The sequence below is a fragment of the Lepidochelys olivacea genome (assembly GCF_965140295.1).
Source record: "Lepidochelys olivacea isolate rLepOli2 genome assembly, chromosome: 9".
Taxonomy (NCBI): domain Eukaryota; kingdom Metazoa; phylum Chordata; order Testudines; family Cheloniidae; genus Lepidochelys; species Lepidochelys olivacea.
Window position 1 is genome coordinate 44,239,784 of NC_140419.1, and position 26,969 is coordinate 44,266,752.

General features: G+C 43.5%; 1 protein-coding gene across 2 annotated transcripts in view; it reads left to right on the forward strand.

Moving 5' to 3' along the window:
• GPC1 (glypican 1) overlaps nucleotides 1-26,969 on the forward strand; it is a 424,667-nt gene that overhangs the window by 77,901 nt on the left and 319,797 nt on the right. Inside the window, exon 1 of one of the 2 annotated variants that reach the window (XM_084638608.1) lies at nucleotides 15,551-16,482. The exons of the other annotated variant lie outside the window; for it this stretch is intronic. Coding sequence (XP_084494734.1) covers nucleotides 16,326-16,482 — 157 coding nt within the window. The 5' untranslated portion in view covers nucleotides 15,551-16,325. Of the gene's footprint in view, nucleotides 1-15,550; nucleotides 16,483-26,969 lie in introns of those variants that run through there. 2 annotated transcript variants of the gene reach the window in all.

The window sequence follows — 26,969 nt, forward strand, 5'->3', positions numbered from 1 at the left end:
GTGGCATTACATCAGCAGAGAATTTGGTGTATTAACTATTGCTTGAATGTGACTTTTATAATATAAGTAGCATGAGAAGGGAACTTCTCACTAGCTGAAAAGGAAACACTAAGAGACAACTATTTTACTTTGGATCATATGACCTGCTCTTAAAACAAATACTTGTGTCTGGCAATACAAAAGGTGTTATACCCATGTGCCACATGCCAGCTCCCTCTCTGGAGCACTAATGTTCTTAGAAATGGGCCCTTGTGATCAGTGTATTGAGCTTAATATTGTTGGCATAGGAAAGCCGTTTGTATCGCACTACCACTGAAAGCCTATGCTAGCAATATTGGCTATAAGTGGAGAGCATTTTATTATTTCTCATATTTAAGCATGTTTTTCTCAGTAGAAGTGCTTCTTTTAATGATGGATTTTTGGTGATGTGAATATAAAATACATCACAACCCCAGTATCTTTTAATTTTATGGATGGCACAGCTTAAAATCCAGGTATCAAATAAAATTACTACTACTGAGAGTGAATAAAAGTTGGAAGGTCTGGCAGTTAAAATAACCCTATTGTCACCCTAAATGCAGGCTTGTTTTAATTGAAATCTAGTGGTAGCTTTGAGACAGCTGCTATATCAAAAGCCAATGAGAGCCTGCTGAGGTTAAAAGAATACAGGCTGTCTAGATCTCCACTCAGCTCAGGTGGCATCACAGTGTGCAGAGCAATAGATAGCTAGATTAACAAAACTGGGGTTTTAAAACACTAATAAGCAAACCCCTCGTGTAGTTTTATCCCTGGGATGTTTGTCTTTGTCATAGTAAAACATGTCTCTCTCTTAATCAAAAAGTGTAATGTAAAAATGTGCGGTGCTGTGGAGGGACTGTTTTCTCCACAAGACCCTCCTCCTATTTAGCAATATGGGAAGGGCAAAGTGACTGCAACTCCATGAGACCTATTAATAACCTCCAGCTTGATAACCTGTTATACGTTTGCAGAAACTTAGTGTATGTATAAATATACAATAGGGGATAATCCTGCACTGGCAGAAAATCGACTAGATGACCAAAGGGGGTCTTTTCCATAACTGCTGTTCTCCTCACATCTTGCAAGATGGTAACAGGGTCCCGTAGCAGAGGAGCAGATATGTAACTCCAATAGGAGATTTACCTGTGGTTATCACAGGTGTAAAACTTGGAGGCATTTCTCAATATTTTGCTGCCTTCGATATTCTCCAGTGAATCATAGGACTGGAAGGGACCTTGAGAGATCTTCTAGTCCAGTCCCCTGCACTCAAGGCAGGACTAAGTATTATCTAGACCATCCTTGACAGGTGCTGCCTTAATTTCCATGCCTACCCAATCTAAAACTAAAGATTTCTGACTTCTCCTCCGGGGCAGCTATTGTAGCTCTAGCTGCTTCTTTCTTTTTAATTACTATTTGAAGAATTCTTATTAAGTTAAGTCCATGCATTCTGATTATATGAAACTAAAAGCAGGCAGACTTAGTTCCCAACCAATGAACTACAGAGATGCCTAGTAATCTGGCTTTATTTTCTTTTGCTTTTGCTTTTGTGGGGTATCCCCAGGAATTGTTACCGGGGCTGAATCAAACCTGTGGCTGTAGAGGACCTTGAGTAGAGGTGTTAAAAATGGGAAGCCAATCTCAGGGCTTTACAGAGAGCCCTTGATTTTCTTGTACCAGCCCTGACTATTGTTGTAAACAAACAAAAGGCCTTCCCCAGTTAAACCATGGGGGTTACACTGCAACATGAATATAAAACAGGTTAACTGAAAGGTCATCTGTCACAGTGCTCTTCATTGTCATTCAGAAGCCCCGAGCTTAGTTCCTTTAGTCAGTCTCATGCTCCCTGGATAGCAGGGTCTGCAGGCACATTAGGGAGGCAAAGCATTCTGCCCTCAAAAGGAAAAGGAGTGTCTTGTAGCTAACCCTTCAAGCTGATTAAAGAGCATTGCTGACAGGCTGTGAAAGCAGTTGCATTCATGGAGCATGTGAGCTGAGGAGGATAAAGCAGCAAGAAAAATGGATGACCCTCAGAGCTCCAGCAGAGATGTTTAAGGGCAGGACAGCGATGGGGGAGATTAGTGCACCCACCTGACCTCCTTCAGTGTCTCTGACTTTAGACTATTTAATGGTATCATGATAGGTTTATAATATGTAGCACTAAGGACAGTCTTGGAAAAGTTCGCCATAAACTATTAATTTGTCTCACTTTCCTTGTATCTACAGTTGTGTAATGTTTATCACTAGCTCTTGCAGGGCTTGAGTGCCCTTTTCTCCCACCGAGGTCCACAGCAGTTGACAACACAGAAGGCACTTGGCACATTTCAGGACAGGCGTTGAAATAGCTTTGAGGAACCCTGAGCCTGTTGCCTAGCAGTACTGAGTACCTGCAAATCTCCTCCCCCCCCCCCCCCCCCCGAACTGTCAAGGTGCTCAGCATCTCTGGAAATCAAGATACTTCCATTGAGGCACTTAAATATGGAGTTGAGTGCCTAGCTGTGGGCTCCTGGGCTGGAAAATGTTAACCCAATGATTTATGGCTAACCTTAAAGGGTTTATAACTGTATGAGTGTAAAGTTTACAGATGCAGTCTTGCACTTCTTACTCAGGCAAAATTCCCATTTTGGGTGTTTTGCCTAAGAAAAGAGTTTGCAATCAGTCTCTATTGTCTGTGATCTGAACAAGGAATAATTCTTGTCCTGTTTGTCTCAGATTTTGTCCACTTCTCATTCTTCTTTCCTGGTATAAAAGCCACAGTTAAAAGGATGAAGGCAAAAAAGAAAAAGAAAGCTGCTAAGTAAGTCCATGTGAACAGAATGCATAATGGATGTCCACAAAATCTATGTATTAAGAAACAGAACCCAAGTTCTTATGGACTACACTACACAACCCATGAGGAACCAGCTGTGCATTTATTATGCCACTTTTGGAGGACGAGGAGGAGGACTTTCAGTTCTTTCTCAGATGGATAGTCTTGAACAGTCCATTTCACAAAACATTAGTAAGCGGAGATTTGGGGAAAATTCCATTTTTCCACTTTAAAAATGAGTTATGAGCTCTGGAGTTCACTGGCTTATTTTTCTTGTTTAGGTAAAACAGACATCTATAAAGATGCAGAAAATGAGAGGGAAATTGCCTTAAGCATGTGTAAGGAGATTAGTTAGCATGTCATTATAATTTATTAATACTTTATAGGCATTGGTGTTCTTAATATCAATATCTCAGAGGTATATTGTTAGAGCATTGTGCAATTTTAGCTATAAGACTTTTAAATTATGCCTACACTACTGCCTACGTCGGCAAAACGTAGGTCACTCAGGATTGTGAATATTTCACCCCCCGAAGCGACATAAGTGCTAGAGTGCACACTGCTATGTCAGTGGGAGAAGCTCTCCCGCTGACACAGCTATGCCGCTCCTGGGGTTTATGCCGCTCTCCCGTCGGCACAGAGTGTCTTCACCACACGTGCTGCAGAGGCACCGGTACAGCTGTGCTGCTGCAGCGCTATAAGTGTAGACCTGCCCTAATAAAGCTATTAGGAGTCAAATCCAGCTAAATTCTCTTCTACCTCTTTGAGGATTTAGGAGTGGCCATCCCAGCAGAAGCAGTGGGAAGTGCTAAATGACAATATTTTCTTTTCTAAGCTAATTCAGTTGTTCATTTAGGGCTTAACTCAGAAACAAACAAATCTGCCTCAGCTTCAGAAGCCCCCTACTATATTTACCCTTATGCAGTGTAGAGTGCATGCATAGGCTTCCGTGAAAATTTCTCAGGCATTGGTAGAAAAGTCACATGTCAGGCATGGCATGGGAGTCTCTACTTAGGTAGACAGATAGCATTTATGTGGATTTTATGGCTTGCTACAATTATTATCTCCAGTAATTATCTGGTTCAGGTGGCGGAGTTCCAAAGAAGAGGGAACAAGGATCACTAGCAGTAGACAGATGATGGGTGCTGGGAGGTTGGTTCCCCTCCCTCTTTTTTTCTGGTTTACAGACTCTTCATGTGTGTAATTAATTGGAGTAATCTTGAAACACAGAGGGAAACAGGGAGATTATGGGGGAAAAGGGATGTTTAAAATTCCCTGTACTCTCTGAGAGACAAGAGGTACTTAATGGAGTTCTCACAGGAAAAAAGGAAATACTTATGGAGCAACCCAGGCAATTATCGGGAAGTACCGTATGGGGTTCTTGATTAAGTGCTTAAATCAGTTAGGCCCAGATCCTGAAATGCAGAGTCAACTACACTGAAGGATCAAGTCTTTAACTTTTCCTCTTTTTATTTTCTTACACTCAGAAGAGATGAACCTTGAAAATATAATTTCTTCCCTTATCTGTTCCATATTCCATTGGGAAACCATTTGTTTTTTTCTAGTTTAAGTGGAGCTGCAATTAAGATATCTGTTTGCCTAATAATTTCAGTTTATATAACAGCTTCTTGCACCAAAGCAACTTGGTTTATGTATATTGCATCAGCAAATAATATTTTTTAGTTAACTGCTACTGCAGAGAAAATAGGAGAGCACAACACCTCAGTCCTATGGTGTTTTTGGAGGTCCCACACCATAGCAGGTATTAAAATCTGCTTTATTTAGAATCTGAAGGATATTCTTAACCAGATTATAACTATTTCAGATAAAATTAGTATTAGGTATAAATGGTATTAGTGTCCTTTTAAAAAATCAGGATGCTTTGTGGCTTAGTGATTATGGAAAGGACTTGATGTCAGGCAATCTAGCTGAGTTAGTCTCAAATCAGAATCCTAAAATCTAATTGGGATGCAAACATCAGCCCATCTAATACTGGAGAAATATATGTATTTTATTACAGGCATTGTTTTTTCCCCTTGTCTCCCTTGTCTCCATCAGAAAAAAAAAATAACAGGAGACTGAGAAAGGAATAGAAATGAGTGCGGATGGAGCAGAATGCAACAGCCACAAATAATAAAATATTTCATAATTTAATTTCACACTCACTAGGCTGCAGAGGCATTGCAGACTGTGGGGAGAATAAGTTAAGAAGGGTACTGGTCAGACAATGGAAATATTGGAGTCTAAAGAAGCCTGACAGCTTTCAAAAAGTGAATGGAAGATTTCCTTTCCCCTCCTTCCATTCAATATAGATTAATGTGACCTCTGGAGGGAAACTCTTCAGAACCCCCTCAGTGGCTTTTGCAGTGAAATTTATATTTGTACAGTACATGAAGAAAAAGTTCAAATTCAATTCTTGGCCTTTAGAAAGTTTCTGTTTTTGTTTTTTATGGCTATTATTTATTTTATTTTAAAGGTTGTACTTCTTTCATGGTCCCATGATCTCTAAGTTCTTTGGCTGGCCTATAACCTTTCAACCTTGCACTACATGTTTCTTTTCTAAATTGGCCAGTGTTGAGACATCACTGGGGGAATATCAATGTTATTATAAAAGACAGCATTCTCTCCAAAAATGTCAGAATGAGTGAGTCACTGCACCTGACTGCTTAGCTTTTGTCAAGCAGCAAGGAAGGTTTGAAAGCCAGGTTCAGTTTTTTTCCAGCTAACTTCTGTTTAAAGTATTTTTAAAAGACATTTTCCCTGGCATCCTTTACAACAGAGGCAGTGGAACTAAATTTTGCTTCCTTAGCCACAAGAGAGAAGCCCTGGCTTTGGGCAAAAATTACAAGCAATTTCACATCAGTGCTCAGAGGCAGCATTGTAAAACTTGAAGACAAAAATTAAAGGTGTGCTGGTGAGTTTGACCTATTCTTACTCCTGGGTTTCTCTACTTTTCTCCTCCTGTTCATGTCCTCTGTTCATTAGGAGCTCGACTAGATGGGAATCAGATTAAGAGCTCTATTTTAATCTCAAGAACATGAATGTGCGTCATCTTGCATCTTGAAAAATCCAACACTATGGATGCGTGTTTGGTCCTGGCAGAAGATTTTTTTTCAGGATACATGGCAACACATGTTAGATTAGGAATGAGATCCTCATCTGCAATAAAGCAGCATTGCTCTATTGCGACACCAGTTTACACCCTCTGGGGGTCAGGCCCAGAAATAACACCTTAACTTGTTATGCGGCCATAATGAATTTTCTGTCTCCCTTCATGCGATGTGTTTGCCTCACAATATGCATAAACTGAAAAATGAAAAACATACTGGATGAATTCCTTCCCAGATGCAACTCCATTGACTTGAGAGGGGTTATACGATGAATTTGGGCCATTTAAAAAAAATGTGTCATTTAGTAGCTTATACCTTGTATTATTTGCCTAGAGAAATCCTGTGTGACAAGTCATTTCCAAAATAAGGGTATATTCAAAACAACATTATATCCATGGTATTTGAAGTGGTGCTGAGCAATGTTTATCATTGCAGTGAAACTATGTTTGGCCACAGTTTACTCGCACTTCATGCTGACACCTGCTATTAGCAACACGTAATTATCCTAGTGTAGACAAGGCTTGAGAAGTGTGAAAGTCCATGCTAATGCATTGAAGCCACTTGGAATTTTCATTAAATCATAATCAGTTTCCTTCTAACCAATTTCCCTATATGAACAGGTTCTACTGTATGTAATTGGATTGTGGGAGGGGTAATAAACACTTGAATAGAACATAAGATAATTGTTTTAGTTAGTTATGCTATTTTGGTCTGTAGTGTTGAATGTAGCATCGGTTGAAGATAAAGCATCAATTCTGCATTGTTCCACTACAGTCAAGAGATGCATATGTTGCTGCTCTGCAGATTTCCTTATTCAAGGCTTTATTTCTATTTTTTTGCCTAGAAAACCAATGTAGGTCTGTTCTGATCCAAGGTTGAACAACGTGCTGTGGTCCAACCCTTGAGTACGCACTTTCTAGCTAGTACTACTAAAAATAGAATACATTTCTTGCTAAGTGCTGCAGTGTCATTGTCCACACCAGTGCCAGGAGGATAAAGCATGAGATCCAACAAGAGAAGAATTGGGGATATCCTGTTCAGTTATTTCACAAATCTCTTTCCAAAAGTATTGGTCTCTGGTACATTGTATTTCTGAGTGATAAAAAGTGGGAGTGGTCTGATTGCATTTTTGTAGCATTTGAGCGAAATCATCTCCGTAGTAATGGCATGCTGAAATCAAGCACCTGTAGCCTATGAACATCTGTGCTAGTCTCAGGCTACTGTATACCATCAAGTTAAGCACTGCTCTTAAAGCACATGACCATTCCTATGTTATGTCTATATTTTAGACCACTGGAGTACTCTTTTTCAGGGGGAACTTTAGAGAAAGACATATTGATAACAGGATGAAATAAATGTCCTGCAGTGCCCTCAATTAATAGCAGTTTCTTCAGTGACTTTACAGCATTTTTTTTTTTTGCCTTCAAATTTTTCTGTTTAGTGGGAAATCTGATTCATATGTAGTAACAGTAGGATAACACAGGATGGAGTCACTTTGGTCTTTACAGTGATGTATTCCTTTCTTATGTCAATGTCAGAGGCGGTGCTCGTCCATTGGGGGCCCTAAGCAGTAATATTTTGCCCCCCGCCAATATTATTAATAATAATGATAATAAAAAGTGAATAGGGGGCCCCTTGAACTGCTAGGGTCCCTAAGCAATTGCTTAGTCTGCTTATGCCTAGTGCTGGCTATAGTCAATGTTGGTAAATTGGGTGATTGTTTTCCAAGGGTAGAGCGGGATTACCATTGAATGGTGTGATCCAGGATTTTTCTACCTGGAATCTTACATTTTTTCACAGTCTCAGTCTACAGAATACAACCACTGACAATGGGATTTAACATTGCATTTAAAGGGAGGTAGTCTATTGGAAATAGTAATCTGCATCCTGCTACAGACTCATAGACTTTAAGGCTAGAAGGGACCATCATATTCATCTAGTCTGACCTCCTGCACATTGCATGCCTCAGAACCTCGCCCACCCACTCCTGTAATAGACCTGTAACCTCCAGCTGAGTTACTGAAGTCCTCAAATCATGATTTAAAGACTTCAAGTTACAGAGAATCCACCATCTACTCTAGTTTAAACCTGCAAGTAACCTGTGCCCCATGCTGCAGAGGAAAGTGAAAAAAACCACAGGGTCTCTGCCAATCTGATCTGGGGGAAAATTTCTTCCTGGCCCCAAATATGGCGATCAGTTAGATTCTGAGCATGTGGGCAAGACCCACCAGCTGGACATCTGGCAAAGAATTCTCTGTAGTAATCCAGAGCCCTCCCGCTCTAGGGTCCCACCACCTGCTGCTGGAGATATTTGCTGGGCCAGTTGTAGATTAGCTACATGCCATTATAGGCAGCCTCATCATACCATCCTCTCCCCATAAACTTATCAAGCTCAGTCCTGAAGTCACTTATGTTTTTTGCCCCCACTGCTTCCCTTGGAATGCTATTCCAGAACTTCAGTCCCCTGATGGTTAGAAACCATCTAATTTCAAGCCTAAACTTCTTGATGGCCAGTTTATATCCATTTGTTCTTGGGTCCACATTGGCACTTAAATAACTCCTCTCCCTCCCTAGTATTTATCCCTCTGATGTATTTATAGAGAGCAATCATATCCCTCCTCAGTCTTCTTTTGGTTAGGCTAAAGAAGCCAAGCTCTTTGAGTCTCATCTCATAAGGTAGGTTTTCCATTCCTCTGATCATCCTAGTAGCCCTTCTGTGCACCTATCCCAGTTTGACTTCATCTCTCCTAGACATGGGAGACCAGAATTGCAGACATATATACTGCTCTCTTTGCACTCAATGTTACATTGTGTATCTTATGTTCTATTGTGCTGCATATTCCATCTGTGAGGCCCACTGCCTCCTTTTTTCTTTACCAGAAGTAAGAAAGTATTTATTTTCCTATATCTGGGGCCTGATTCTGCACCACTGAATGCCAATGAGATATAAACCCTACTCTCTTTCCAACTGTTTTTCCCATTTTTTAATTCTTACCTTGTGCCAGGTGAATTGGCCTTTCTATATCACACCTGCCACCTGAACACCTGTACCACACCTCCATGCCAGAATTTGCTTTTCTGGAGGCAGCACTTGGTCTGTGACTGACAGGAGGGTATCTGTGGCAGGATGGATTTTCTCTCTCTCTTTGCCTAAGTTGTTGGCACTCTGTGTTCCTTTCTCTGCATTCTATCTATACATCATATGTTTTACTCTAGTCTTTTTCCTTGCTCATCTGGTTCTATTCCTACCGGCCCTGCTCAATCACTATTTTCCTTAAATGACTGCAGGTTTCTGGAATCTACAAATAGGGGATCTGCTGTTTTTCTTTTTCACATTAACTAACTGACCCTATCTACTTTGTTTAATTCAAAATGTTGAAAAAAATCAGTGTTCACAAAGTGAATCTGACCCTCAGATATGCACAGGGAAGAAATTAATTTCCTGTATATTTTGTAAGATACATTAATGTATGTTTTCAAATTGCTTAAAATGTGCCTATCCCAAAGTCTTGGTGCATATTCAAACTTTACCAGTAAAGACATATACAATTCCTTATCATTGTTATGCATTTACATTTGTTTTCTCAAAGTTGTACAGTATTTAAAGTTAGATGGCTCTTGCCTTGAAGAGATTAGAGTCAAAAATGCATCTGTCTATTTATTTGGCCCTCATCACCATAGTGTCTGAGCACTTCACAATCATTTATGTATGTATTAATATATTCTCACAACAGCATGGACAGATAAGTAAGTATCACCCCCATTTTACAGATGGGTAATTATGTCACAGAGAGTAAGTGACCTGACCAGGGTGACACAGGAAGCCTGTGACAGAGCCGGTAATTAAACTAGTATCTCCTTTGACCAATCTAATGCTTTAATCACAAGGCAGTCAGCATTGGACTTTTGTACTCTGATCTTTTACCCAGGAAATAGCAGAGTGGAATCTGAATAAACAGAGTGCAAGTTGCAGTCACTTACCTTTTTCTCATGAGTGACAATGATTTTGTCCCCTGCTACAGGCTTTGTTATCTTTGTCTCAGTTGTCTGTAACTACTAGACCTCTACCTGCTCCCAGAGTCAGGATGGGAAACCAAGAATAATACTGATGTCCAAAGTTACAATCAAAAGTTAAAGTTCCCTCAAACCAATGGCTTTCCGCTTTACTTCTCACTAGTTACTCCTATAGCTGAATTAAAGTCTGTGTTGTAGATCTGATGGTGTTGAGTTCAAAACCTGCTGATGCAAAAAGTTAGTGTAAGAATGATGGAGTAACTGCTGATTCTATACTGCAAAATGTATTTAGAATTAAATATACATGTTATGTTAATGTGTTTTACTATTGCATTTTTAGTGTTTATATTGTGGTTAATAGAAGCTGTCCCTTTAGAAACAGGGTGTGACAGACTGTGTTTGAGACCATGAGTGGGAGATTTTCCTGGGTTTACAGAATGGAAAACTGTGTCTGTGTAAAGCTCCAGAAAGGTCAAAAAGCTAGCCTCATTTGCAAAGGTGTAACACACTAGCATTTACGGGGACTGGATGTTGCTAATGAGCTATTGAGCCTTTCACCTGTTAGTCACTAGTTTATATCCTGTTCATCTCAGCAGAGATTATAAATTGGTCCCATCTGATGGATGTTTGGCAGTGCCCAGAGTATCTGTCTGATAGATAAGTGTTTCATTGGGAAGTAAAGCTCAGCAACTTCAGGCTTCGGGAAGCAAATTCCAAAGTTGAGACCCTCTGCCTGAAAATGCCCTGCCTCCCCCCACCCTTCGTGTTTAACAAGGGGGCTGTTAACTCCCAGTACCTCACTGGATGTCAAAATATCACAAGAAGATGGGTTAGGTCTCTTCATTGTTGAGACCAAGTTAGCTCCCTCCCAGTGGACATCTACAGGTACATCCACACTGCTGTAGGAAACCGGCAGCTGAGCTGGGTCAGCTGACTCAGGCTCACAGGGCTCAGACTGCGGGGCTATCAGACTGCAGTGTAGATGTCTGGGCTTGTGCTGGAGCTGCCCTTTGGTCAGCTTGAGTGACACACTGAAAACATATAGCCCCACAGACTGAGCCCCATGAGCCTGAGTCAGCTGACACAGGCCAGCTGTGGGTCTTCTATTGCAGTATAGACATACCTGCTACTGTCTACTGTGAAGGAGCTAACCAGGTCTCAACAATGAGGAGGCATGACCTGTCTTCTTGTGACAGCCCTAGCACACTGTGAGCCTGAGGCAGCTGACCCAGGCTCTAAGACTTGGTGCCACAGGTCTTTTATCACAGTGTAGACATACCCTATGTGCACTGAGACTCAGGTAGGCCTGGTTCAACCCCTGTTCAGATTGACAGCATGATGCTGGGCAACACAACTAGATCTCTCAATTTCCTATTTGTAAAGTGAGATTAATATTAACCTCCTTTGTCTGTCTTGTCTCAAACCAGCGGGGCAGGGAATATTTCTGCCTTTGTGTTTGTACAGCATGTAGCACTGCTGGGTCCTGAACTCAGTTGGCACCTCTAACTGCCACCATTCTACAAATGAATAATAACCTTACTAACGCCAATTTTATTCTGATGTGTGATATATGAATGAATAGAATAAAACTGGCTCCATTTTTCACACTCAACTTTTCAAATACAGATTTGTCAAGGCAACAACATAACTTGCAATCTGATAAAAATTATACATATTCTAACCTTGTGACAGCATGTGTCTTTGCATTTGTGGGCCCATGTGATAAATGAAGTGGAGGTAGCTCCCTTTGATGGACACCCAGACAGCCAGTTAGCTGTAAAATCCCTCCTGGTAGCTGTTCTCTACTTGCTTTACCTGTAAAGGGTTAAAAGGTCCCCCAGGTAAAGGAAAAAAAAAAGTGGGCACTTGATCAAAAAAACCAATGAGAAGGCTAGAACTTTTTAAAATTGAGAAAGAAACTTTCCTTTTGTTCTGTTGTTCTCTCTGGGATGCAGGAACATGGAGCAGCAATGCTATAAGCAGGAATGCTGTTTAAGGTTTGAACCAGGTATGAAAAATTATCTTCCATACCTAGAAGGAATAATTTGGATAGGGAATGTTTAGATAAATGCAGTCAGGTTTATTTCTTTATTTTGGCTTGTGGATCTCCTCTGTGCTAACCCCAGATGCTTTTGTTTGCTTGTAACCTTTAAGATGAACCCCAAGAAAGCTATTTTGGATACTTAATTTTTGGAACTGTTTTTTTAAAATCTAGCAAAAGCCTGTTTCAAATGTATTTTCTTCCTTTTCGTTTTTAATAAAATTTACCTTTCTTAAGAACAGGATTTTTGGTGTCCTAAGAGGTTTGTGCATATGCTGTTTGATTAGCTGGTGGTAACAGCTAATTTCCTTTGTTTTCTTTTTCAGCTCTTCCCCGGAGGGGTGGGGATGAAAGGGCTTGAGGGTACCCCACAGGGAGAAATGCCCAAGGGCTCCTTCCAGGTTGTTTTTTTTTTTTTTGGCATTTGGGTGGTGGCAGCATTTACCAAGCCAAGGTCAGAGAAAAGCTATAACTTTGGGAGTTTAATACAAGCCTGGAGTGGCCAGTATTAATTTTTAGAATCCTTGCGGGCCCCTACCTTCTGCACTTGAAGTGACAGAGTGGGGATTCAGGCTTGACAGTGACAGCTTGTGTCTTTGCATTTGTGGGCCCATCTTTGAATACCTTCTTTATAAATGCTCCGCCCCCCCCCCCCCATGAGTATCCCTTAGATATCTGATCTTACAAGAAAATCACTCTGCAGGGACCAGGACTGGAGGAATTCTATGTGCTCAGTCAGTGTCAGTGTTATTCCAGCAGCTTGAGAGTGTGATCAAGAAGCTGAGATTAATTTATGCAGAAACTCCTCTGTTAATCAGCTGCCAAAGCTCTGGGTTTCGGTCAGTGGTTTTCAAACTGTGGGCTGTGACCAAGTACTGGGTCACAGAATGTAAGGCACTGGGTCATGGCAGCTCTGGTCAGCACTGCCGACTGGGACGTTAAAAGTCCCATCAGCGGTGTTGCCTGACACCGGGCCCTGGAAGTGGCCAGCAGCAGGTCCTGCTCCTAGGTGGGCGGGGGGCCCACGGGGCTCCGCACACAGCCCCCACCCCGAGTACTGGCTCCATACTTCCATTGGCCAGGAACTGGCCAGTAAGAGCTCGGGGTGGGAGTTGGGGGGGGAAGAGCTGTGTGGGGATGCTTGCGTGCCTCTGCCTGGGAGCTGGACATGCTGCTGGCCGCTTTGAGGGCGCAGTGTAGTCCACGGTGCCAGGACAGGCAGGAAGCCTGCCTTAGCACCCCTGCTGTGCCGCTGACCAGGAGCCGCCTGAGGTAACCCCCTGCCCCAGCCCTGAGTTCCGCCCCCTCAGCCAGAGCCCCTTTCTGCACCCAATTCCTCATCCCCCAGCCCAGAGCCCTGACCCCCCCATGCCCCAACCCCCTGCCCCAGCCCTGAGCCCCCTCCCACACTGTGAACTCCTCATTCCCAGCCCCAGCCTGCAGCCCTCACCCCAACCCTGAGCCCCTCCCACACGCCAAACCCCTCATCCCCAGCTCTGCTGGGTCACAGGCATCAATTTTCTTCAACTGGGTTGCCAGAAAAAAAGTTTAAAAACCACTGGTTTAAGTGATACTGAAACAATAGGTATTCCTTGTGTAAGCAGGGGAATAGTCCTGCTACTGTGGGGAACTTTCCTGGCTTCTGCACTACCCCGGTGAAGTGGGCTAGTGAAAGGATCCTAGTCCTCGCTCCCACTTCCTTTACCCAGTGGCCTCCCTGACCTTGAGGACTCCCCTTCCACTCTCTTGTCTGGCAGAGTCCTCGTAACCCCAACAAGGCTGGGCCCAGGATTCATGGGGGGGGCTCAACCCCCAACCCTGCTGTGGTCACCTAGGACAGCGGCTAGGGTGTCCCCACTCTGGGGTACTCTCTCTGCACTGAGCACTTCTCTGACCCACTGACCATTACATACAATTTAAAGCAAATGCAAGTTATTTAATCAACAATTAATTTTAAAAAGAATAAGGAATAATGGGAAAGGTTAAAGGAAACACATCACCCTGCTCTGTGGCAGGGAACATCACAAACAGTGTCTCTGGAACATCCGGGCAGTTCACAGTCTGTTCCTTGTAAGTCCCAGGCCTCCTTCTCAGGCCCTGGCTGTGCTGCAGGGATGCTGGGGGTTGGACACTTGCTCTGGTGGTGGCTACACGCTCTCAGACTCTAAGTGGTAGGACCCTTCTTCCCAGTGTCACCCCCGCCCTGTCGGGGTTACGATCCAAGCCTGGCCTGCAGAGCCTCTTGGCTGAGGTGTCTCCCTGTGCTGGGCCTGCTGCCCAGGGTCCCCCTCGCTCTTCCCAGCTGCTCACCACACCCAGCTCTGGACTGCTCCAGCCCCAGCTGCACCACTCTGTCTCTGCTGCTCTGCCTCCAGCTCCCTGGGCTGCTTCTTTGGCCCCTCGGGCTCTGGTTGCTGCAGCTCTGCTCCCAGGACAGGTCTGCTCTGCAGGCTGCTTCTGTGACTCTGCTCCCAGCACTGACCAGCTTTGTAGGCTGCTTTTCTGGCCCCTCTGGCTCTGGTTGCTGCAGCTCTGCTCCCAGGGCAAGTCTGCTCTCTGGGCTGTGCCTCTGGCTTTGGGGCTGCAGCTCTGCTCCCAGGACAGGGTCTGCTCTCTCTGGGCTGCTTTTCTGGCCCCTCTGGATCTGGCACAGCTCTGCTCCCCAGCTCAGCTTGAGCCCCTGTTTTCTCCTTAGCTCAGCCCCACTCTGTCTGACCCAGGCAAATCCAGCTCACACAGAGGACGGGACCTCCCTGGCCTCCTGACTCCCTGATTAGCCTGCCCACTCTGTCATTCAGGCTGACCTGAAGCATTGGCCTCTCCCCATTGTTCCTGGGGACTGTCAGTCTCAGGGTCCTGATTTCCCATAGACCCTTCCCTTTTTAGTACTGGGAGCTAGCAACGAAAACACCCCAACTGAATGTTAGTAAGGGGGCAAAAGTCCCCTTACATTTGCTCCATGACCATCTTTCCTAAAGATGCTTTAAAGTTACTGCAATTCTGGTTATTACATAGCAGGGTTGGGTCTTCTGAAAAATACAGGGCAAAGCCTAGCACTCAGCCTGCACCACTGACTCTCCAGCACCCAAGGCTTTGTGCTGTAGTTTGCAGAAGGACGCTGGCCCTATAATGGAGCACAGGCAGCATGCTACGCCAGGTATGGCAGGTTGCATGCCGGGCTTTGCTTTTACTGTGCAGAGGGCTCCTGCCCGCGGAACCGGCCAGACGGCCCCGAGCGCACGCTGGGCTTACGCCGGCCTGTGGCCGAAGGAGATGCCCGGCGTTGAAGGGAGCCCAAGGCGCAGGGCTGCGGAACGGTGTCGGGGCGCTGGCTGCCCTCGCGCGCTGCCCTGACTATTGAAAATTAGCAGGTGTCGGCGGCAGCTGCTGTCACCACGCGGGGAGCAGGCGGCGCAGAGTTTAACGGAGCAACCCCCCGGGTCGGCGTGGGAGGAGCCTGGGGGCAAGGCAGGAGGAGGGCAGCTCCCCGCCCTTGATTGGCGCAGGGGCTGCATGATGCCACGTCCGGTGGGGGAAAGCCCTGCCTTGCAGCGGAGCCTCCCCGCCCTCGCCCTCTTTGCAGGTGGTGCGCCGCTGCCGCCGGCCGGGCTCACTGCTCCTGCCGGGGACACGCGCGCTCGGCCCGCGCTCCTGCTCCTGCTGCTCCCGAGGAGAGCCGCGCCGCCTCCCCGCCCCAGCCGCTTCCACGCTCTCCCTTAGCGCCCGGCCTCAAACTTTGCCCATTCCGGGCTGTAATCCGTTTGCATCGCAACCGTCCCCCACAGCAGCGCCCTGCCGGAGCTTGGGGGAGATGTGCCCTCCGCACTGACCAGAGCGTTTACACACAAGTGGGATCTGCCTCTGCTGGGATCGGGGCCGGCTTCCATCCCCCAGGAGCTCCTGCGTTCTGAGTGGCGGCAGCTGCACCATCCCTGGGAAGTCAGCCCCAGAAGAGCCAGGATTTCCCCCCCGTTCTTCTTCTTCCCCCCCTTCGTGCAATAGCGCTTGGAAGTCACAGGCTCTCTCCGCAGCCCGAGATCTTGCATTGCTGTGCCTAGGTCCCAGTGATTTTTGCCTGTAGGTTGGGGACTTTTTTTACCCCCCGCCCCCTTGCCATCTGATTTCCCCTGATTGTTGTTTTCTAGTGGGGCGGGGAGGCAGGGATGCTAGGGGGAAGGTGGGACTGAGCTCCCCCCCCCCCATTCCGTGCACCGTGCCTGCAAACAGCGAGCGAGCGCCGGGCAGAGGGAGAGAGCCCGCTTTGCAGCCCGCGGTCAGCGGGACCTTGGGATTGTCCTTTGCGCTGCAGGTTCGGGGGGCTCGGCAGAGAAGGAGGATGCATTTCTTCCCGTGGGGATTTTGGCTGCTGTGTGTCGCCTCCTCCTCGGCTCGGGGTGACAGTGGCAGCAAAGCGAAGAGCTGCACCGAGGTCCGGCAGTTTTATGCGACCAAAGGATTCAGCCTGCACGGGGTACCCCAGGCGGAGATCTCAGGTGAGCCTCTCTTCACCCCCAGACCCTTCCCCCGTAACACAAGGCAGCGCTCTGCAAAGGCTCTCCCGTAGAGGGCATCCTCTGCTAGGAGCCCAGCTTCCTCGCCTCTCCAGCACTCAGCCTCCCAGCTCCCTGTACAAAGAGACTCCGCTTTGTCACGGTCCGTGGCTGGCTGGAAGGTGGGACTCAGGCAGGATGGTGCTTTGCAGAAGTGTGCAAACTGGGGGTGCTGGGCACCAGTTCCTGAGGTATTGGCAGGGTTTCCCCAAAATAAAGGGGATCTCTTCACCCTTCTGTACAACACTCCAGGGCGTCCCCGTCTCTTCCCATCAGGTTTCTAGTAAATGAAGAATGAACCCACCAATTCAACAGTGATTCATCCAAATAATGGTGTGATTTCCTCTCTCCTTTCCAGATGACCAGTGCAATTAAGTTGGTGTTTATTGCATAGGCAGGTAGTCTGTTCTGCAGTGTTGGGGTGAGGAGAAAAAAGATTTCTTGTAGCTTTGGGGTTTTTTTTTTTTTAAAGGGAGTTAGTTAAAAGTCGGGAAGTGGTGAAAAGTCAGACTTTAGATTTCTTCTGGAGCAGGATGTGCCACACCTAACCCTTCTTAGCAATTGTAAAGTCTCCTGATATACAAGGTTTTACTTGATTCTCTGTGGTACAAACCTGTTTAATGTCAAAAGGCTGTGAGAAATCAGGTGATTGCGGTTCCTTTTTTTTCCTTTCATTATTGTACCGTTGCAGTGATCTAGGGGATTTGGGTCAGAACTCAGGGTAGTCAAAATCCCATGGGTTTGATTTCAAAGCTAGAAAGTGTCCCAAGGTTTACAAGAGAGAAGAATTGATTTTTTTTCCTAATCTTCTTTTGGATGAAAAACAGCTTAAAAAGCATTTGTCAGTTAAATATTGAAGTGTAAGTAAAATGACCTTTGTCAGGTGTTTGAAACAGGGCAGTAACCCCAGCCACCTACATCAGAGTTTATTCCTGCTTCCTTAATACTGTATTTGGAATACAAACTAAATGGGAGGGGGTTCTGTTTTTCTGTTTTTTGGCAAATACAGAGTTTTCTGTTCAGAAAATCTCTGAAACATAAACAATATTTAAGAGCCCGGTTAGGTTTTTGAAAACCCTGGGGGAAAATATCTGCTGAGACTTGCATTTATTTTTGTTTGTTTATTTTTAAAGCTTTGCCTAGGTTCTGATTCACAGACTTGTGACCCCTATCTGAGAGCTTTCTTGCTCACTTGTGGGTGCTTCCTGTTTAGACAAAGCATAAGATGTGCAAGCGTTATGTGCCAGAGCCAACCTGCAGGGACATCTCAGCAAGACTGCAGTTTGTAGTTCATTTCTAAGCTGCAGAATTTCTTATGATGAATATACTTCAATAGTGTCGTTTTATGGGGAACATCATCATCATAAGACATACAAATGGAGAAGGCTGAACTTTTATCCATACAAATGTGAACTTTTTCTGTGTTGAAAGGTGGATTTTTAAAGTAAAATGGGAGGTTTCTGAGTGTGAAATAGTGGAGAATTTCAGTAGAGGGCTATTTTTTTTTTTTAAGGGAGGGCAATGAATCCAGCGAAGGAAAAAAGACTCTTTTCACTTGATTACAAATTATCTGTAAGGGAGAGTTTAAATATGTCATGCAGTTTATAAAGTCTTCAAGGGAGTAAACATTTAAGAAGTATTGTCATGAGAGAGAGTACATGGGAGTGGATGAAACCCTAAATGAAATGATGGTAGTACAGGCTTCAGTGTTGATCATATTTTAGAATTGTGTGAAATGAATTGCATAAGATATAAATATCTTGTGTTCTCCGGTTCACTGTGTATAAAACTTCTTGTACCTAGAAGTGTTGAGATCAGTAAAGACAGATTTCTAGGAACCACATTTATTATTTCTAAATGGTTACCAGCATTCATGTTTGCAATCTTAAGCAATAATGATTGAAAATATAGTATCAAACTGTTTACAATACTATATTGTCAAAGGTAAACAGTGAAACTGTACAGTTAACTATTGTTGTAAAAACTGGTGGAATGAACAGAGAAAATATGGGGGAATGCTGTCTTCACATGTGAATGTTCTCCTGATAGCACAGCCAATTGTGTACTTCAAAATGAGAACCCTTTGTGTTCATTGTTGGTGACTGTCATATGTACTTCAAACTTCTAAGAATTTAGAACTTAGAATTTAGAAACTTTCGTCTGTATTCTCTTAATATCAATATAATAAAGATAAAAGGTGAATGTATTTGACTGTGAAAATGCACATGACAATTTTGATTGGGCACAGAGTATATACTGTGTATGCTTCTGGTTTGACTATCCTATATATAGGATGTACTAATTGTTTAGATTATTTCAGATTAAAGGTTTTTTTAAATAGATTTTCAATGATAACTAAGCAAGAAACCATAATAACATTTTGTTTTAAGAGACCACTTTTTATAGCATTCCCAAAGGTACTGGGTAGAATACAGCTCCACTTTTATAAGCAAATCACTTATGTTAAGCCAGCAAATTTTGTTGTCCCTTTGAGTGGTCACTTAAATACAGTGAAACCTGTTTGTTACCCACTGTAATCTGTATGACAGAAATCTGATCAGCTCAAGATTCCAGTTACTTCTGTAAATGTCTACACAACAACAAACACTAGGAGCAATTTTAGTTTAGTAAGAAGTGCTGGTTGGGGTAGTTTAGTAATGAGCAACCTGGCTCTGCTTTTACTGGAGTCCCTGTGAGTGAGGTTTCCCACTGCCAATCTTGTGGCTTGTCAGATGTGCAAGGATCGCCCTAAGGGCCACCAGTTCTTCACTCTTTGGCGGCAACTAACTATACTTTATCCTCTTCCTCTCCAAGAAGCTCCTACTGGTTTTCCTCCTCCCATAGTCTTCCTCTTTAGCAAAGGAGGAACTTGCTTTATTGCCCCATGGCTTTGGCTGCCAAGAGAGAACTATGGGTGGCCACCTTGCTCCTGGATTGTTAGGGCTGGCTCAGGAGTCTGGTATCATTAAAGGGCCCATACACCCCCAAATGCCTCTTGACTTCAGAAGAAGTTGAGGGTGTACCAGTCATGCAGGCTATGACTCAGAATGAGTTAGCTGCATTTATGTTGGTTTTAGCACACTTCAGACGTTTTAATCTGCAATTTTTAATGATTTAAGAGGATTATGACTAATATGAAACACCTTGGCTCAGCTGATGGTAGTTCCTGCTTATGAGAGTACAAAGCAGCTAGAGAGGTGACTATGCTGTTGTTGTTAGCTCATCAACATATACAGATCTGATTAAGGAAAGAGTCCAGCCCCCCCGGCTTTCTCATGAAATGTGCAGGGTGGGTTTCTAACTTTACATTAATGTTTGTACAATGCATTGAACATGTATAAGCACTCTAAATATGTCGGGTACTATTATTAAATGTGCTTTAGAAAAAGACAAGGTGTTAAATCTTATGGCTTTGAAGTCAATGGCAAAACTCCCAAACATTTAAAAAAAAAAATCTACCCGTATCAGTAATCTCCGCATCCCAACCTGACCCCTTGATTCCCATATAAATATATGTTTTAGGGATGATTTCTAAACTAAGGGGAGATACTCCCTCCCCCCTTGCACATGGTGCAGTTGGCAACGTTCGCCAGGCCCACATCTACTCAGCTGGTAACTGGATGGGCACAGGTTTCCTGCCATTTGGAGTGTATTCCCAGTGCAGGACTCATTGCCTGAAGACTTATTGTCCTTTTAAACCCCATAAAGACCACAAAATCTTGTGAAATATCCACCCCCCTCATCACTAGTCCATTGCCTGGGGTGCTCTGAGTTGAGCTGGGGCCCTTTACACAGATTCTTGAGCAGGGTTATGTGTTTAAATGTGGCTGCTGTGAGAGGGCAATATGTTTGAATTCATTTACCCCAAGACATCGCTTCTCAAAACTTTGGTTCCCTCTCATGCTGAGACAGAGGTTGTATGAGATGGGAGTATCACGGGCAAACGGTGAGCAAACTGCAGAATTTATTTTCTGTGCGTTTTGAGCTAGCGTGGGTTCCCACTTTTCAAGGCAATTCTGCTACTCACCCGTGTAAGTATCACTTAACCCTGTGCATTACTGTGTGCTTAGTTTGTCTGAGTCAGAACCACTTGCTTTCATCTCTCAACTCTTCTAGCCTCCCACAAACTATTCCTGTGACTACATTATGCTCTTTGTGAGAGAGACATTGTCAAGTGTATGTATGAGAGGCATTGTAGGGATGTTAGCTAAATTAAGAATTGAGCAGTACTGTTTTTACTCTCTTTGCAGGACCTAATTTGATGGGGATTTCAGGATGTTACTGTGTTAATGACAAATATAGGAATTTTATTCGTTGAGTTTTTCTAGAGACCTGCGGTAATAAAGCTACAGGCACAATAACTAGTAAAACTACAGATGAGATGTAAAGAATAGAATGTGGGATTTTCTGTTCTCAAACCGCAGGTCTCTGCCACTTGATTTAAAGGTGAATCTCCATTATCTACCAGTAGTAGTAGCCGAATTTATTATATCATCTTTGTGTTGTAGCCATACCAGCTAGTTATGTTACAGTACTGGTGGGCTTGTTACGAAGAAATGAGATTAGCTGAAAGATATAAAAATTCTCCTGGTCCTGCACACTTGGTGGTAGTACTTCTGAAGAAGCAACACACACTACATTGTGTCCTGTTTTTACTAAATTTGGCAATGATCTTGGTATGAATATTGGAACAGGTTTTGGTTGAATTTGATCCTTTTCATGCCAAAGTCCTTTTTAAAAGATTGATATGTTTACATATTTTCTGCTTGGTGATTGTTTTGTTCCGTAAGTAAGTATGTGTGTATACATATTGTACTGAGAACTTAACAGAACAAACTCCCTCTGATGGCTAATTAGTAGAGCCCTGCCAAATTTGTGGCCATGAAAAACACATCATGGCCCATGAAATCTGGTCTTTTGTGCGCTTTTACCCTATACTCTACCGATTTCACGGGGGAGACCTGCGTTTTTCAAATTGGGGGTCCTGACCCAAGAGGGAGTTGCAGGGGGGTCACAAGGTCATTTTAGGGGGGATCAAGGTATTGTCACTCTTACTTTTGCACTGCCTTCAAAGCTGGGCGTCCAGAGAGCAGCAGCTGTTGGCCAGGTGCGCAGTTCTGAAGGCAGCATCCAGCTAGCAGCAGGGCAGAAGTAACGGTGGCAATACTGTACCATGCCATCGTTATTTCTGCACTGCTGCTGGCAGCAGCTCTACTTTCAGAGTTGGGCTCCTGGCCAGCAGCTGAGGCTCTCCAGCTGCCCAGCTCTGAAGGCAGCATTGCTGCCACCAGTAGCAGCACAGAAGTAAGGGTAGCAGTACTGCAGCCCCCCCTACAATAACTTTGTGACCCCACCCCCAACTCCTTTTTTGGTCAGGACCCCTACAATTACAACACTGTGAAATTTCAGATTTAAATAGCTGAAATCATGAAAATCATAATTTTCAAAATCCTAGGACTGTGAAATTGACCAAAATGGACCATGAATTAGGTAGGGCCCTGCTAATTAGACACCTAGGTCCCATAGGTTTAAGCAAAGATGGTGTACCCTACTGGACTGAGGCCCAAATTTTGAAAGGTATTTAGGTGTTGCTGTGCTCAGGTAACTGACTTAGGCTCCTTTTGAAAATGAGATTTAGACTCCTAAGACCCAGATATTCAAAGATATTCAGGGACCTAACTCCCATTGAAATCAGTGGGCTGTAAGTGGCTAAGTCCCTTTTGAAAATGAGACCTAGGCCTCTGAAGGTATGTCTAGGTAGCAGCTGGGAGGTGTGGTATTCAGCTCAGGTAGACTTGAACTAGCACCCTAAACATAGCAGTGGGGTGGCGGCAGCATGGGCTACCCACCCAAATACTCTCCAACCTGATTCCCTGGGTACAATACTTAGTTGACCAGCCCACCATAAATGCTGCCATGGCCACGCTGGTATTTTTAGCTCAAGCAAAGCTACCACGAGTATATCTACCTGAACTGCGAATTACACCTCCCAGCTGCTGTATAGACATAGACTCAGTTAGGAGTTGCAATGCTGAACAGAGCAATTCCAAAATACATTTAAAAATCAGGCCCCTAGTGCCTGCCTCGCTCATATTTAAAATCTAGAAGGTTGTATATTAAAATGTTTCTTTTAAAGGATTTGCCTTTCTTTCAGTGTGAGATGGATGACTAAGTTCTCACCACATAATTATCTTTATCAGCTGCGTCTGACAAAAATATTTCAACAACTCCTTTTGTTGGAGAAGCAAAACATGATTAAAGTCTGATTCTCCCCCTCCCCCCAAGAAAATCTGAATGCATGTATAGCTTGAATTCCTTTTGTCTGAAAATCCATAGCCTCTCCTCCTTGTTTCTCTCCCCTCTGGTCTTGCCACATGACTGTTCAGTTCTCCTGTTTTTGTCTAGAGAGTCTAATATCCGTGAAATCTCATGACCTGCAGATATGTTTGATAAGATGAGAGAGGGGCAGCTTTTAGATGATGGAGCTGTTAGGTTTGGCAGGAGTGAAGCAGGTGGTTCTGTTTTACCAGTTGCATTCAGAGGACCGTATAGACTCGTTCCTGCAGCTAAGTTAAATGACTAGTTGTGCTTGTACTTTTAAAAATAGGTTGCTGACTTTGCTAGGAAAATATTGAGTTCAGACCCAGACATTACTTCAAAACATTAATTATTAAAAATAGAGGGCTTGAAAAATCTGCTCACTAGTAGTGACTGTGAACCTTTTTCTGATGGGTATGGGGACCTAATCTATCTTGCAGTTACTGTTGGAGTCAGTGGATTATTACTTGTGTTGTCCCTGCCCCAAAAGACCTTAAGGTCAGAGTAGTAATACTGAACCTGCCACGTGACCGGGTTCTAATGTAATCTGACTGGGGCCAGGGGAGAAAGTGCTGTCTCTTGACAACACTCCTGTGTGTTAGTCATTGAACTGACAACTTTCTCAGAATTCTTGTAGCTTGCTTCAGAGCTCTCAAGTGAGTTTATGAAACTGCACCCTGGGAGAGGGGATGGTCGCTGGTAGTGGGGAGCCAGCTAAGATTTAACTGTCATTGAAATTCCCAGCCTAAATTTCCAAATGTAAAGGAGTCCCAAATTCCATTGAAATTCGATGGCATGTAGGTACTGTAGTTCCGTAGGCTGCTTTGAATCCCAGCCTCTATTTGCCATTTTCTAGCCTGGCTCCTTTATTTTAGATAGCACTATTATTGGTAGGCTTTTTCTTATTCTTTCCAGCGTAGCTGCTTTAGTATATTCTGAGTTATATCTTGTCCTGAAACATGCAAATGCAAGTAGAAAGAAGGGGTAGAAAAAGCAAATATCGGGCAAGCAAGCAATATTATATATGATGCAGGTAGCAAGAGGACATTCTGTCCTGGGGCACTGTTAGGCACTGGTAACTGTATACACCATGATGATTAAACAGGGCAGGGCTTCCTGGAATAAGGGTGTATCTAGCTTACAAGATGGTGTGTACATGAATTGCACCTGCTCAGCAGAGCAATGGCAGGGTATCTCTTGTGCTAGCTACCTGCCATTCCATGTGGTGTGCATCTGTTTGCTTGTAACATCTTGGTTTACTTCTGTTTTGGATTAGACATGAAATACCCTCAGTATTTCTTGAATCTGTTGCATTGCAATACGTATTTAGCAAATTTCACAAAATTCACTATTCTTGGGATAGATATGAAAGAATTTCTCCCTGGTAAGGTTTCCGTTCTCCTTAGGAAGAACTGAATTTAACTGATCGTTAATTCCTGTAGGATGACACTTAAAGTTAGGAGATGGTTGTATGATATTGACTCTCCTAAACTTTGTGCATGGACTGAATCCTTTCAGAAAATTATATTGTTGCATGATAGTCCTTAAGAAAAGCAAGCAAGGCTATCCTGTACATTAGCAAATTAATTTCCGAAGTTCAGGTTAATGTGGTTAGGGTGAATTTTTTTTCCTAAGGCTTGACGACAATCCTACTTTTTAAAAAACTACATTCCCAGGCATGGTTATGTCACCATCTGTTCCACCGTACAGGGTTTCCCTTAAGAAGTGCCCACCCCATTTGTTCCTTTGCTTAGGCTAAAACACTCTGAGCTATAAGCTTATCTTTAAGCACCAAAACACCTCTTGCTTTTTGAACACAGAACCGTACTTTTTAAATTGCTTTCTGCTGTCCTGTACTGAAATCCTGGATGAAGGAGGGATGCTGTCTTTAGAGGCATCAGCTCTGTCTGTTAGAATGATTTATATGGTGGTATATCTCCATGCTTTCAGTGGAGCCTCTCTGGAGTAAGTAAGATGAGAATCATGCCCATCACTTTCAGCCCTGATGGAGGTCCATCTTGGAGGCCATTCCTGCAGACAGTTACTATTGGGTGTAGTAATGAGAGGAGAAGGATGGTCCGGTCGGTAGGATGCTAACCTGGGATTTAGGAGACCCAGGTGCAGTTCCCTGACCTGGGACAAGTCTGTTAGTCTCTGCATCTTTAGGCACCTGCATACCTTTTAAAAATCTGCTCATCTATGCCTCCATCTATGCCTCTGTCCTATGAGGATAATAGCACTTTCCTACCTCTCCCAGGTGTTGTGAGGATAAACAAATTGAAAGATTGTGAGGTTACTGTGGTAACGGGGGCCCTAGAAATACCTTACCTAGATAGTTCCTAGTACTGTGACTAGTTCCAGTTAAATCAGTTGAGATGATCACTCATGATGGTCAACACTATGTTTGGTCATTTAGTGTTCGCAAGAGCAGCTGCTTGTTTACTGTCATGTTAAGGTCTCTTCTCTGGTACTTAACTCTCCCCCCCACACACACACACACACTCTGATTAAAGCAAAGATTTCTCTTTTAAATCTGACATCCAACTCCTTTCTCCTCTGTCTCTACACACCAACATCCAGCTACTCAGAATATGTTGTGCCCTTGACAGTTGTAACTATGCCTTTAAGTAACATTTGATTCCCAGGGGATCAGATTACCTCCATTGACAGTTTGAGTTCTGTGAAAAATAATGAAGCTTTAGAATGTAGACACTTTAAATGCTTGTCTGTACATGACATAACTGCAAGTTGGGTCAGTGATGGCTGCCCCGTTTCCATTTTAGTTCCAATCTTGCAGTCATAAAAAACTCCCTTGTTTCCTTGTGATTTGAATATGCAGTGTGTGCTGTGCGATGGTTGTCCAAAAAACACTGGTTCTGGGTGTGTGTGGCTTTCTTTTTTTAATACATTAATCACAATTGTGTGGACTGTATTGACATTATAAAACTAATTTTTTTGGGTCCTTTCATATACAATGCAGTCTAAATCAGAAGTACATAATTACCCAACTCTTTTATAAACTCCTAAACTGGCAATGTGAACAAACTATTTTTTTAAACTACCATGCATTCTACTAAAGCACTTTATAAAAAAAAATATTTAGTATGGTTTCAATGAGCAACATGATAGCACTTATGCAACGTTCAGTACTTTATATGATTAAAATGCAGATACTGTATGACAAGTAGTTTTGACTTGCAAAAATGGTATTTTATAGCATTGTAAAACTATACTATATAATTCTTTCAAAATATCTCCTAGGTCTTTATTTTGCACAAGCTTCTTGTTTTCTGACGGGTGTGGGGGAGGGGACAAGATAAAAAACAGAAAAGCTATTACTGTCATCTTTCAGTCTATTTCTGGATGGGAGAAAAGTACAATAGAGGGAGTGTTCGGCGATTAAGCTTAACTGTACAGTTAGTATAAAAACTGAAAGGAACTCGTGCTTTAGTCTCTTCTGAGATGCCTGAGTGTTGACAATATTTAAAAAAAAGAAACTTGCCCTCAGTTTAACTTGTGCCACTCCAGTAAAGTCTCTGGGGTTGTACTGGCATAAATGGGGGCTTGAAAGGATATTAACTGTGTCAGCATTTCTCTAGCTCCACCTGTCTCAATAAATGAGTTAAATTGCAGAAGGAAGGTCTTGTGGTTACTTGGATAGGAGTGGGAGGAAGGAGATCTGGGTTCTGTTCCCAGCCCTGAGGCCCCAGTTTTCACAGAAATGCATGCCAGTCACTTCACTTCACTTCTCGCCCCTCTGTGACTCAGTTTCCCCATTTGTAAATGTTAAATGGGGATGTTTTTTCTTAATTATCTCATGGGAAGTGGGAGGGTTGTGGAGCTTAATTTATTGGATTGTAGAGCACTTTGTTCTTCTATTGCGCCTTCCATCTAGGCATCTCAAAGTGTTGCTCTCTTTCTGACGCAGTCGCTTGGCTTTACCCAGCGGTATGAGTTTAAAACGGTTGTATAACTATATCCCCGTTTACAAACATCTGTTTGGCTTTGCTGCAGAATTCCAAATAATCCCTGCTAAAACTCTCTTCATTTCTGGGAGGTCTCACATAGGCTTCCACATTGTGGGAACAGAGTATCTTTATTGAATTGGATCT